The 15092-nt window shown below is 44.5% G+C and overlaps 1 protein-coding gene across 1 annotated transcript; it reads right to left on the minus strand.

Annotated features, from left to right (window-relative positions):
* Positions 1-618: 618 nt before the first annotated feature.
* On the minus strand, positions 619-14111 carry LOC116984389 (ADP ribosylation factor like GTPase 14 effector protein; the record flags this gene model as incomplete). The annotated part of the gene is made up of 3 exons (XM_033038546.1): positions 619-1345; positions 6072-6208; positions 13821-14111. Coding segments are annotated over 3 exons (657 nt in total), but the record flags the coding sequence as incomplete, so codon positions are not given.
* Between the last annotated feature and the right edge of the window lie 981 nt (positions 14112-15092).

A 15092-nucleotide genomic window follows, 5' to 3' on the forward strand; every position in this document is an offset into this window, starting at 1 on the left:
CTTGGACCAACTGCTTGCATTGAACAGGAACAGACCATTCGGCCCACAATGTCTGTGCCAAACATGATGCCAAGATAGACTAACCTCATCTGCATACACATGATCTACATCCCTTCATATCCATGTGTCTATCTAAAAGCCTCTTAAATGCCAGTATTGTATCTACCTGGTAGCAGGTTCAAGTTGGCAGTTCGAGGGTTTAGCAGCTAATCATCGCTCTCTCAGAGCAAATAGCGTTGGGCTTTAACACAAGTTCCATAATAAAGCTATTAACATGTTCCATGAAAAAACTTTTACTAAACTGAGTGCGTGTGTGTGCGTGTATGTGTATGTGCGTGCGAGTGTTTGTGGGTGTGCGTGCCTATGCGCACACACGTTCCTTTACCTGTGGACAAGGGCAATTTGACATCATTAAGTGCCAACTCACGAGACATGATTAGCTTCCAAGACATACAAGGTTGATTGATAACGTCAAATCTCCCGAGATTTGCACTTTTGAAATCTCCAACTTGCAACATGTTAATGTTCCAAGGAAATAATGTTGCAAGGTGGTAATGTTGCAAGGAAATAGTGCACTTTGGCAGAAACTGGAGAAAAATCAATCATTCTATCCAGAAATCAGACAAATAGCATCCAGCAGCTTTATTATGCACCAGCACACCATGATGGAAGGGAAAAGCTTTATCGACAGCCAAGGTGGATACAACTTAGTCCTGACAATCAAAATACATTTTTTCCCCCGTACTGATTTTGAATTATCCAGTAATTCAAAGTAATTTACTAAAGTTAGAAATTATTGCTTTAAAAAAAATTGAATTCAACAATTCAAATCAGTTGACTGAATGGAAGAGTAAGATAAAGTGTAGAAAATATTTAGCACTTACAGCACACGTAACATTTAACACTGCTGATCATATATTTGAATTGTTAACATTATCATTTTAAATATGCAAGTATATCTTTTAAGCTCTGCAACAGATTTCTTTTTCCTGGAATGTACCTTGGATCACGTGTCAACCAAATGTCAACACTTTTACAAGGTCACATTTCCAATCAGAAAATGGCACATTTTTTAAATTTATAAATAAAAGTCATCATTTGAAAATCCTCAGCATCCTAGTTCACATTCTTATTGCGAATTACTTCACCGCCTTCTACTTCAATTTGCTCGTACAACCACTTTCGATCACAGCGGCATTCAATGCCACATTTCTGGGAGTCACAGCTAGGGCACGGGTAGAAGCAGCCCAAACAATCCTCGTCCAAACAATCACACCGGTCCCGTTTGCTGACGATGAGGACACCTTGACTGTCGTAAACTTTACTTTTCATGGGCATCGTTTGCCTGCAAACACAAACATCATGTTTAGCTTAGAGATGCAGTATGGAAACAGGCTCTTCGGCCTACCGAGTTGACGCCAACCAGCGATCCCCATACACTAGCACAATCTTATAGTAGGGGCAATTCACATTTGTACCAAGCCAATTAATCTACAAACTTGTACGTCTTTGGAGTGTGGGAGGAAACCGAAGATCTTGGAGAACACCCATGCAGGTCACTGGGAGAACGTACAAACTCCGTACAGACAAGCACCCATAGTCAGGATCAAACCCGGGTCTATGGCGCTGTAAGGCAGCAACCCAATCGCTGCGCCACCGTGTCTGAACATCCATGTACACATCAGCATAGTGAGAAATAAAGAGCGGCAAGTAATTGCGGATGCTGGAATCTTGAGCAAAACATAAAGTGCTGGAAGAATTGAATGGGTCAGGTAGTATTTGTGGCGGTGAAGGTATAGACAACGGTTCAGGTCAGATACATTGTAGAAACAAGAAAAGCATCCCACCTTGAGCATTTGTGCAATCAAAGTCTGGCATCTGCCCCACGCCTCAATTTCATTTGACCACATAAACTGTCGTTCAACCTACCATTTTGTATGAAGCAAGATATCGCTCATTCCCAAAACTACTCGAAAGTACTGACAATCTACGGCCTCTAATTTAAGCAGACTGAAACAAAATGAACAACTTCCCCAAGGATGAACATAAAACACAGGAGTATTTTCATATTCAAGTCTGGTCTGCCATTCCACGAGATATTGGCTGTTCTCAGCACTTTCCTGCCTAATCCCCACATCTCTCAGTTCCTCCACATCCAAACATGTGCTTAATTTGGCTTGGGAAATGAGTCTGAAGAAGGGTCTCGACCTGAAACATCCCATGCCTTCTCTCCAGAGATGCTGCCCGTCCCGCTGAGTTACTCCAGGGTTTTGTGTTTATATTAGGAAATACTCAGTCATTCAACAACTCCAGCTCTGGTTTGGAATATTTTGTTACAAAAAATTCTCAGCCCTCTGAGGAAAGAAATTCTTCATCTCAGTAACTGACCATCCTTTTACTAAGACTTTACTCGCTAATTCTAGATTCCCCACAATCATCTGTCCTGTTAAGCTCCCACAGAATCTTTTATATTTCATTAAGATCTCTTTTCATAAATTTCAGAAAAGCCCAGGGATATTTGGACCAATCATCCAAAATTTTCTTCACAAAAATTCCAGAAATCAATCATGTAAACATTTTCATCACTGTCTCCAAGGCAAACATATTCTTTAAACTGAGGTCTGGCTGTGGTCTCACCAAACTAGTAAGACTTCACTGTTCTTGTACTCCATCCCTCATACAATAAACCCCTTCACACCATTCAACTTGCACTCAAGTTGCCAAGCTTTCAACATTGGCCGCCTACATGAGGTCTGAAAAGTTTCTCATGTGAACCCAAGAGTATCCTTCAGTCAGTGTACACCCCTACTCTCCTGCTTCAGCTTCAACTTGTAGTCATTGAGTGCTCTGATCATCCAGGGAACATATAATGTCGTGAAAAAGTCCACCCTTTTATTCCAATTATCCTCAGAGATCAGGATTCACGCACGACTCAGTGAACAGGACTCACACATAGCTTCTTGCTGCTGTCTCCACGTGTATTAACAGTCATCGTCAAATTGGTACTGCTCTTGCCAAAAGAAAACTAAATTTGGCTCCAAGATCCCCTATGGACAACTGAATACAAACAAATAGCGTGACGGGCTTTAATCCATGAGGATGGCACCCAGAGAAAACCCACGTGGTCACAGGGAGAATGTGCAAACTCCATACAGACTGCACTCATAGTCAGGATCGATGCGGGTTTCTGGCACCACAAGGCAGCTACTCTACCTATGCGTAACAGTTCCGCCCTGTCAATAACCATCCTATCAACCCCTCTCAGAATCTTATTTTTCCTCAGTCCATTTTTTAATAAAGTACAGGAGTAATCTTACTCCACTTTTCGTTATAGAACAGCCTCATCAGAAACCTATCCATTGAACACACCTTGCACCTACGATAAGGCAGGTATATATCTTTGACTAGAGATATAAACTGGATTAGTGAACAACACTTTCTGGCTTGGTTGTTATGGGTCAAAATGAAGTGAACATTGTGCAAGTTAGTAGGGAATCTTGAGATGGCCAGGTGCATATGCAGCCCTTGTCCTTCCAAAGGTTGGTATCACAGATAGGAAGTACACTTCAAAGAAGTTATGGACAACTACAATCTTGAGTGGAAAGAAGATTAATTCGAGGCAGGCCAAATGGGCCCATACCAGTGTGCACAATCCTGACACTCCATTTACCCAGATTTTCCCCACTGTCTTGCAGTTTCTGCTCTCTTGGCACAAAGATCCATCAACAAGGTCTCCACAACCTTTCCGATCGCAGATTCCCGACCACAGTCACAGTGTGAAAGAAAGATATCCTCGTGTATCCCGATTCTTCTGCAAATCATCTCCATTCTTATTCACCCCTCAGCCACTAGTAACATGTTTTTATTCACCGCCACAATGCTCCATCAAAATTACTTCTTGGCCTTCAGCTCCCAGTGTCTCCACTCTGTCCGTGCTCCTGAAGTGCTTCATCCACTCTGCTAAATCTTTTCTGCACCCTCTCTCTGCCTTTGCCCACCTAAACATGCAGTGTCCTGCATAAGGGCAGAATTCAGCAAAACGCAAATGAAACTCACACCCTGTAAGGGAAGCTGTTCTGCAGACAATGCCTACATTGTTCTGCACAACAATTGACCCTACAAGCACAAGATGCACTTTTTCTGAAGCTATATTTCTTTCATTCATGTCTTCGTCAAATCCTAACTGAACCTCACGCAGATCTCTTCTTTTGCATCTGCAGCTGGATATCAAGATGGCATTGTGGTGTTGCATAAAATGAATTTTAAACATATTGATTTAATCTCATTGTTAGCCACACAGTGAAGTGATTAACATGATTCCTTGAACCTGCCCTGCCATTCAATAAGTGCATGACTGATCCTACCTCAACTCGGCTTTCTGGTATTTTCACTGTATCTCTTGTTTCCAAAGATATATTGATCTCAATCTTGAATATATTTCTCAACTAAGCCTCCAGGGGCCTCAAGGGAATACATTCCAAAGATACTCAACTCTTTGAAAGACAAAATGTTTCATCTCAATCCCCAGAAGTCAAGCCTTTACCTGAAACTATATTTCCCAGACAGAGGTAGCAGCCTCTACCTCGTGTCCTAAAAGGATGTTACATATTTTAAACAAGATTCTTTCATTCTTCTAAAGAAAAATTCTCTTTGAATAATTTAAATGTTGGAACACATTTGGCTAACTTTATTGCTTAGACACATTGTTTCCTTCTCTATGTTCTAAATCTTAATGCATTAGAATCGCTTAATTATTTGATCTTTCCCCACACACATAGTCCACTTCCCAAGCATCCCACTCCTGTAATTATTGCAGTAATAGATAGCAGTTATAGATAGAGTTCTTCTTCAACAACAACTGACTGTTTAGATGTTTATAAATATCTACATCCTGATAAATATCTATCTCCTTATCACATCATGCCAAAAAGAGGGAGCAAAGGAGTTGCAGGATGGTCAAGAAATTATGCAAAGAGACGTCGAGAAGTAGTAAGGATCAGAAGTGAACAAGAGACGTAACAAGAAAGAACTGAATGTCTCAAAGATCTACGAGAAAGAGTGCAAAACAGAAGGAATGAGCAGCGGGCCAGAGATACAAGACGAAATGCACGGCTTGCAAGGAGAAACCTTTCTGCTGATGTTGGTGAAATGACGAAGGTTTGCCCTCAGTGTGCAACGGGAACCCAACGGGTCGTGTAGTATACCTCTAAAACTTTATGTACCTGTTAAAATATCTAAAATAAACACTAAGTGCTGGAGTAATGCAGCGTGTCAGGCAGCATCTCTGAAGAAAAAGGATTGGTGACAACTTGGGTCGGAACCCTTCTTCAGACGGGTTCGAATATCTAAATATCTGCAAGGAAATTAGATTTTTTTGTATCGTTCTCTACATCTTGCCTTGATAAACATTTTATAAAGCTTTGCTATAAAGCTTCTTATCATGTCTATAAATGACTACATTTCAGGACAAGGGTTCGTACTATTATTTGCAGATGTTCTATTAATAACTTTCCCACATTAAAAGCCACCACTTTAACAACCGTTAATTTACAGAGTGAGATCCAAATGCATTATTTTCTTTCATCACAAGCAGGTCTAGACCAGTTCCATTGTACCTTAGTGCGTTAAAAAAAAATGCACACACACCACAAGTATGTTACCTGTCTGCGGTAGACAAAAGTGCTGGAGAAACTCAGCGGGTGCAGCAGCATCTATGGAGCGAAGGAAATAGGCAATGTTTTGGGCCGAAACCCTTCTTCAGACTGATGTGGGGTGGGGGGGCGGGGAGAAGAAAGGAAGAGGAGGAGCCCGAGGGCCGAGGGAGAGCTGAGAAGGGGAGGAGACAGCAAGGGCTACCGGAAATGGGAGAATTCAATGTTTATGCCGCTAGGGTGCAGACTGCCCAAGCGGAATACGAGGTGCTGCTCCTCCAATTTCTGATGGTGCTCACTCTGGCCATGGAGGAGGCCCAGGACAGAGAGGTCGGATTCGTAATGGGAGGGGGAGTTGAAGTACTGAGCCACCGGGAGATCAGGTTGGTTAAGCGGACCGATGCGGACGGTTAATGTTACCTGTCTGCATTCGACTGACTCGGCTGTTTTGCTTGAAGCTTCCGTTTCTCTCTTCGACTGGTTCCTGGAGTGAACTCTGTTTTCTGACGGGCTGAATTAGCAAACTGTAATGACCTAAGTGCTTTTGTGCTTCGTACCTGAGAGAATTACAAAGAGTCAAAGTTAAGCTGCATTTGAGTGTGGTTATGTGTAATTCTGCTTGCCCCTTTACAGGAAGGATGTGGAAAGCTGCGCCGAGGGTGTAGAAGAGGTTTACCAGCGTGCTGAAGACAGACACAAAAAGCTAGCATAACCCAGCGGGTCAAGCAACATCGCTGGAGAAAAGGAAAAGGTGACATTTCGGGTCGAGATCCCCAGATCCCGTTGTACTTTCCCTTTTCCCAACTTGACGCCATTCAGATAATAATTAGCCTTCCTGTTTATGCCACCAAAGTGGATAACCTCACATTTATCCACTTAAACTGCATCTGCCCACTCACCCAACCTGTCCAAGTCACCCTGCATCCTCATAGCATCCTCTTCACAGTTCACACTGCCACTCTGCTTTGTGTAATCTGCAAATTAGCTAATGTTACTTTTAATCCCTTCATCTAAATCATTAATGTATATTGTAAATAGCTGCGGTCCCAGTACTGAGCCTTGCGGTACCCCACTAGTCACTGCCTGCCATTCTGAAAGGGACCCGTTAATCCCTACGCTTTGTTTCCTGTCTGCCAACCAATTTTCTATTCATGTCAGTACACTACCCCCAATACCATGTGCTCTAATTTTGCCCACTAATCTCCTATGTGGGACCTTATCAATTGCTTTCTGAAAGTCCAGGAACATTACATCTCTCCCATGTTCATTTTCCTAGTTACATCCTCAAAAAATGGCAGAAGATTGGTCAAGCATGATTTCCCCTTCGTAAATCCATGCTGACTCGGACCGATCCTGTTACTGCTATCCTAAAGGTGCCGCTATTTCATCTTCTATAATTGACTCCAGCATCTTCCACACCACTGATGTCAGGCTAACTGGTCTATAATTCCGTTTTCTCTCCCGCCTGTTTTTAAAAAGTGGGATAACATTAGCTACACTCCAATCCACAGGGACTGATCGTGAATATATAGAACATGGGAAAATGATCACCAATGCGTCCGCGATTTCTAGAGCCACTTAAGAATGGGATGCAGACCATCAGGCTCTGGGGATTTATCAACCTTCAGTCCCATCAGTCTACCCAACACCATTTCCTGCCTAATGTGAATTTCCCTCAGTTCCCCTGTCACCCTAGGTCCTCTGGCCACTAGTATATCTGGGAGATTGTTTATGACTTCCTTAGTGAAGACAGATCCAAAGTACCTGTTCAACTCGTCTGCCATTTCCTTGTTCCCCATAACAAATTCACCTGTTTCTGTCTTCAAGGGACCAACATTGGTCTTAACTATTTTTTTCCTCTTCACATACCTAAATAAGCTTTCACTATCCTCCTTTATATTCTTGGCCAGCTTTATAAAAACATATAAAATTCTTAACGGATTAGACAGGTTAGTTGCAGGAAATATGTTCCCGACGTTGGGGAATCCAGAACCAGGGGTCACAGTTTAAGAATAAGGGGTAGTAAGCCATTTAGGACTGAGATGAGGAAAAACCTTTTCATCCAGATTTGTGAATCTGTGGAATTCTCTGCCACAGAAGGCAGTGGTGCCCAAATCACTGGATGTTTTCAAGAGAGAATTAGATTTAAGCTCTTCGGGCTAAAAGAATCAAGGGATTATGGTGAAAAAGCAGGAACTGAGTACTGATTTTAGATGATCAGCCATGATCATATTGAATGGCAGTGCTGGCTCGAAAGGCCGAATGGCCTACTCCTGCACCTATTTTTCTGTTTCTAAGAGTGTTTCATTGTCATATGTACTGGCAATGGAACAATGACATTCTTACTTGCCACAGATGAAAAATATGGAATAACACACAAAGATTAATACTATAATCAATACAATAAATTATTAATCAGTAATATCAGACCGTAAAAGACCGAGCATCCCATGACCTTGTACGCCTCAATAAAGTCACCCCTCCAGAGTTTTCTCTGCGTGCTCCAGTTTCCTCCCACACTCCAAAGACAACAGGTTTGTAGGCTAACTGGCTTTGGTAAAACTTTAAATTTTCCCTAGTGTATAGATAATGCTAGTGTACGGGGATCTCTGTTCAACACGGACTCTTTGGGCTAAATGGCCTGTTTCTACACTGCATTTCTAAAGTCTAAACGCTAATTTTGTTTAATATAATGTGACAGTGGGCTAAAGGGCTTGTTCCTGTGTTACACTGTCTGTTATATTCTATTTTGATTATTCATACAGAGATAGTTTGCACCCAACCCAAGCTTGTACCAGAATAAGAGTGAGTTGTGTAAATGCTGGAAATTCCTTTCTGTCCAACACCACCCCCCATGCCCACTCACTACCCCAGCAGACACACTACCCCAGCAGACTTTTTAAACTTAACAAACAGTGAGGAATCTTGCCAATAGCAATTAGTGTCTCCAATTGTTTGTTTTCTATGAGCGCGATTACTCATTCTTGTTGTACATGGCAGGATGAATAGTAAGAGCCACCTGTGGCATTAAATACAAACCACTGTGCCATTACAAGGGACCACTGATCAATGCGTACTGTAGGCTTAGAAATGTGTCCTTTGTATAATTTGAAACAAAAGCCTCAAAGTTATCCTAGCTCCATCCTTAATTTTAAATGGCCCATGTGCTGTAACACCTTTGCCTCAAAACCGATAGTAAGCATTGAACTGTGGCCCATTGTAATTGTTTCGTGGCAAGAATGTGGTTTGAGTTGATCACAGAATCTGCTGGATGCATCCTCCACCAGTTTGGAACATGAGAGACACAGGATTTCTTGAAAGTGGTGTCACAAGTAGATGGAAAAGAATTGGTCAAAAAGGCTTTCGGTACATTCCCCTTCATCAGTCAGAGTATTGAGCATAGAAGTTGGGAGGTTATGTTGCTGGGGCCACATTTGGAGTATTGTGTTCAGTTCAGGACACCATGTTATAGGAAAGATATTGTCAAGATGGAAAGGGTGCAGAAATTATTTATGAAGATATTGCCAAGACTTGAGTGCCTGAACTATAGGGAGGTTGAGTAGGCTAGGATTCTATTCCTTGGAGCGCAGGAGGATGAGGGGTGATCTTATAGAGGTGTACAAAATCATGCGAGGAATAGATCGGGTAAACGCACAGAGTCTCTTGCTAAAAGAAGGGGAATCAAGAATCAGAAAACATAGGTTATGGTGATGGGGGAAAAGACTTAGTTGGAACCTAAGGGGTAACTTTTTTACAGAAAGGGTGGGTGTCTGGAACGAGCAGCCAGAGGAGGTAGTTGAGGTAGGTGCTATTGCAACTTTCAGGAAACATTTGGATAGGTACATGGATAGGATATGTTTAGAGGAATATGGGCTAAACGCTAGTGTACTGGTGTAGGAACGTGTAGATGGGACATGTTGGTCGTTGTGGGCGAGTTGGACCGAATAGCTGTACGACCCTGTGACATCAATTATTACCTTGAAGAGCGGCATAGGTCAATAGAAAATAGGTGCAAGAGAGCACAACTCCTGGATAAAGTATTGAATACACAATTACACAACTCCTGGATAAAGTATTAATGAAAGATAGAATGCCAGAGTAACTCAGCAGGTAAGGATCCTGACCAGTTGAGTTAATCCACCACTTAAGTGTTTTGCTCAAGATTCCAGCATCTGCATCTCCTCGTGTCTCCACGAATAAATGATGTTCAGTCTTCTCTTCTTCTGTCTTAATGAAACTTCAAAAGCGATTTTGTCATGTTGAGGCAGTAACTATTTCATCAGCTGGGTGGCGTGCAGGATTTACTTTTTCCCAAAATAACAGGAAATATTCTCAAACTTAATCTGCGGAAGTTGAAATCCATTGGGAAAAGCACCACGGGGGCATAGCAAAAAGGTCCAAAGCCAACCTGAGAGGTCTAATGGCTGTAAACTGCTCTTGCTTTGTTCTCGAGGACACAGGTTCTGCAAACTACCAATCTTAGATTTGTGTCCTCCGTCAAATTAACTACTTGTTCACATTAACTCGATCTAATCTTCTCCGATCCTTTTCTATGCTGAGGCCCCGCCAAATTTCACCAACTATTCTTTTCCAAGCCCTCTGAGATATTCATGTCCACTGTTCATTACTGGAAATGTTGAGAACGCCTCTACAATCATTTCCAGGCTCACTATGAAGGCGATAACGGGGTGGTAGAGTAGGGGAGCTGTTTGAGCTGCTATTTTGCAGCTCCAGAGACCCAGGGTTCAGTAGTGTTCGTGTGGGGTTTGCACATTCTCAGTGTTGGTTTCTCCCAGGTGCTCCGGTGTCCTCCCACATTCCAAAGACGTGCAGGTGGCTGGGATATTTGGAAGCTGTATGTTGCCCCTAGTACACAGGTGTGTGGTTATCAAAATGTGTAGGGAGGAACTGCAGATGCTGGTTTAAACCGAAGATAGATACAAAGTGCTGGAGAAACTCAGCGGGACATGCAGCATCTCTGGACATAAGGTATGGGTGACGTTTCGGGTCATGACCCTTCTTGAGACACTGTTCAGACTCTTCAGATGTTCTTCAGAAGTCTTCTACAGATGTGTAGTAGAACCTGGCTGGGATTGAATGGAATGTGAGGAGAATTAAACAAAATGGGATTAGTGTAGGACTGGTACAATGAGTGCTTGGTCAATATGAATGTTGGGCCAAAGGGCATTGTTTCTGTGCTGTATGAATCGATGATCAACGGATCATATGTATTAAGACTTTGAAAAGAGATTGTACCATCATAAAAGTTCCAACAAATCAACGCATACCCTCTGAATTTATAAATGAGCATCCTGCTACTCCAAGTTATGCATTTCAGAGACAGTAGATACAGAGAGTATGTTGTTGAACTGCCTATTAACCCACAGAATTATGTAGTATGATATTCCTAGTTTGTGACACATTCATCAATTTTCAGATTAGTTTTAAATTCACGGTCTGCTTACAACCAATTGCTGTACAGTTGGGCAGTTTTAGAGGCAATGGATGATTGCTGTAATTTAAATAGTTGAAAAAGTTTTAAAGACAATTCCAGGCAGGAGGATGAGGGGTGGTACATAGTTCCTTGAAAGAGGAGTCATAGGTAGATAGGGTCATCAAGAAGGGTTTTGGTACATTGGCCTTCATCAGCAGGGTATTGAGTATTGAACTTGGCCAACAGCTACACCTTTAGGTCTATAAAAAAAAAAGCACTGACCACAAGTTGAAATTAAATACCACCTATCTTCCCTTCTTCACCAGTAGTAAATGGCCACAATATTTTTAGTTTAGTTTAGAGATACAGCACAGAAACAGGCCTTTCGGCTCAACAAGTCTCACTGACCAGCGATCCCTGCACCTTAACACTATCCTACACACTCCAGGAACAATTCACACTTATACCAAGCCAATTAGCCTACAGACCTGTACGTCTTTCGAGTGTGGGAGGAAACCGAAGATTTCTGAAATAACCCACGTGGTCACGAGGAGATCAGTACAAACTCCATAGACAGCTCCTGTAGTCAGAAACTGGCGCTGCAAGCGCTGTAAGGCAGCAACTCTACCTCTGCGCCACTGTGCCGCCCCTGAATTTCTGAATCCATCAGTTGCGTCTGCTTTGGTTTCCACGTCCATCACCAAATAACTGCATTTATTCATCTGAGCAGTCATCTAAAGCCGAGTTGAGCAGGAATTTCTTCTCACGGGGTAGGAAATATATGTTGGTTGAAATTTAGTTTATTGTCATGTGTACCAAGGTTGAGTGAAAAGCTTTTGTTCGAGCCATCCACAGTGTATAAAGGGAATAACATTTATTGCAAGATAAAGTCCAATAAAGTAGCATAGTTAAAGTAAGAAAAGCTGCTGTTGGAGTAAAGGTTTAAAAGAGTGGAGTGATTGTAATGTGTGATTGTAGAACCGCTTCTGGGACGAGCACACAGAAAGTCGCCTGGCTTGGGCACCATCTTGGGTGAGTTGTGAAGGCCAAGATTACGAGAGTTCCTTAGAGAGATAGATAATTTGTTGAAAGATTGAGAATTGAGGGCCATGGGAACTGCTGTACGGGATATGGGGAGATCAGACAGAATCACATTGAATAATGGGGCAGGTTTAAAGGGCCTGGTGTCTAACCCTTATTTTTTCATGTGTTCTCAGAATATAAAAATACAGCACAGGAAGAGGCCCTTCAGACCACAATGTCTGTGTGGAACATGATATCATAGAAATAAAGAAACATAGAAAATAGGTGCAGGAGTAGGCCATTCAATGATCATGGCTGATCATCCAACTCAGTATCCCGTACCTGCCTTCTCTCCATACCCTCTGATCCCTTTAGCCACAAGGGCCACATCTAACTCCCTCTTAAAGATAACTCCTCTATCAAGATAAACTAATCTCAACTGCCTGTATATGATCCACAATATTTTAATCTCCAGTGAAATGTAGTCCATTTTGAAATGCAGATATCCTCTTCCTTGACACAACCAACCTAAAAAAGTGTGACACCTCAACACTCAATCTCCTCTGCTCCCAAGGAACATTTGCAGAACCCATCCAGTCTCTCAGGGTCTCAACCCATAATTATCATCCTTTTGACTCCACAGTTTTTAGTATAGTTTTAGAGATACAGCACGGAAAAGACCCTTTGGCCCACAGAGTCCGCACCAACCAGCAATTTCAGCACATTAACACTATCCTGTACACACTAGGGACAATTTACATTTATACCAAGCCAATTTACCTACACACCTGTGTAGGAAGGAACTGCAGATGCTGGTTTAAACTAAAGATAAAAAGCTGGAGTAACTCAGCGGGACAGGCAGCATCTCTGGAGAGAAGGAATGGGTGACGTTTCAAGTCGAGACCCTGCTTCAGACTAGTTAGGGATAAGTGAAACAAGAGATATAGACGATGATGTAGTGAGACAAATAACAATGAATGAAAAGCATTGAGGGGTGGGCCAGCATTGCGCGGGGGTGAGGTCAGCATGGGGGGTGTGGGGTCAGCATTGCAAGGTGGTGGGACCAGCCTTGCGAGGTGGTGGGACCAACATTTGGTGGGTGGGCCAGCACTGCGAGATGGTGGGAGCAGCATTGCGAGGGGATTGGGGCCAGCATTGCGAGGGGGTGGGGGCCAGCATTGCGAGGGGGTGGGGGCCAGCATTGCGAGGGGGTGGGGGCCAGTATTGGGTGGGTTGTCCAGACATGCGAGGGGGTGGGGGACAGCATTGCGAGGGGGTGGGGGCCAGCATTGCGAGGGGGTGGGGGCCAGCATTGCGAGGGGGTGGGGGCCAGCATTGCGAGGGGGTGGGGGCCAGCATTGCGAGGGGGTGGGGGCCAGCATTGCGAGGGGGTGGGGGCCAGTATTACGAGGGGGTGGGGGCCAGCATTGGGTGGGTGGTCCAGACATGCGAGGGGGTGGGGGCCAGTATTGAGAGGGGATGGGGGTCAGCATTGCGAGGGGGTGGGGGCCAGCATTGGGTGGGTGGTCCAGACATGCGAGGGGGTGGGGGCCAGTATTGAGAGGGGATGGGGGTCAGCATTGGGAGGCGGGGTGGGGACGGCAGAGGCGAGCGGGCTTCCTCCTGCACGGCCCGATTCCCCCTCCCGTCTTCTCTCTCTCTCTCCCCACCCCATCCCACACCACCACTTCCGCGTTCCCTATCCCACTCACCAACCACCACTCTCCGGGCGCGTTTAGCGCTGTGGTGTCGGGAGCCGGGCCGCTGCCGGCACTGCCACAGGCCTCTCGCACGCCCACCCGCTCACCTGCTTCCGCGGCCTCTGCTCCCCCTTCGGTCTCCCCATCGTGGCGGCCGCGGGCGACCGTTGGGCGACGCCGCGCTCGGGCCCCGGTGGGGGCGGGACCTGCGCCCGGCGGCTCCGTCAACGCCCACGAAACCCACCAATGGCCGTGAAGCAGAGCTGGCAGTTGCCAACACCCATTGGCCAAATGAGCCGCCAATCAAGGCATCCTCGGCCTGGCCTCTGCGGTTGATTGACAGTCGGCCCGGCCAATCGCATGAATAGGGAGGGCGGAAAATGTCACTGATAGGCTGATGACGCTAAAGAAGGCGGAATTAGAGTGTGTGACTGACGATACGATGGACCAATGGTATTACAGACCCAGGATGGCTTTCCTCCAATGGGGTGCAAGGGACGACTGGGCAGGAGTTCTCGCTGAGGCTCAGTCTTGTTCATTAGCAAGAGGAGCAGAATTAGGCCAATCGGCCCATCAAGTCTACTCCACCAATTTAAACAAGCATCTAACAATAGACGGTACACAAAAAAAGCTGGAGAAACTCAGCGGGTGCAGCAGCATCTATGGAGCGAAGGAAATAGGCAACGTTTCGGGCCGAAACCCTTCTTCAGACTAACAATAGACAATAGGTGCAGGAATAGGCCATTCGAGCCAGCACCGCCATTTGATGTAATCATACCTGATCATCCCCAATCAGTACCCCGTTCCTGCCTTCTCCCCATATCCCCTGACTCCGCTATTTTTAAGAGCCCTATCTAGCTCTCTCTTTGAAACATCCAGAGAACCTGCCTCCGCCACCCTTTGAGGCAGTGCCCTCTGCAGTTCTCACACATTGTTACATGGCTGATCTATCTTTTCCTCTCAACCCCATTTTCCCCACAACCCCAGGCACTCAAACTAATCCAGAATCAGTCAACCTCTGTCTTCAAAATAACCATTAACGACATCCACAGACTTCTGTAGTATAGAGATACAGCGCGGAAACTGGCCCTTCGGTCCACCGAGTCCGTGCCAACCAGCGATCCCTGTACTCTGGCACTATTCTACACATTAGGGACGATTTACAAATGTTACCAAAGTTAAATTAACTGACAAACCTACACGTCTTTGGAGTGTGAGAGGAAACCCAAGCATCTGGAGAAATGCCACGCGGTCACAGGGAGAATGTATGATCTGTGTACAGAC

The sequence above is a fragment of the Amblyraja radiata genome, chromosome 20, assembly GCF_010909765.2.
Source record: "Amblyraja radiata isolate CabotCenter1 chromosome 20, sAmbRad1.1.pri, whole genome shotgun sequence".
NCBI classification, from domain to species: domain Eukaryota; kingdom Metazoa; phylum Chordata; class Chondrichthyes; order Rajiformes; family Rajidae; genus Amblyraja; species Amblyraja radiata.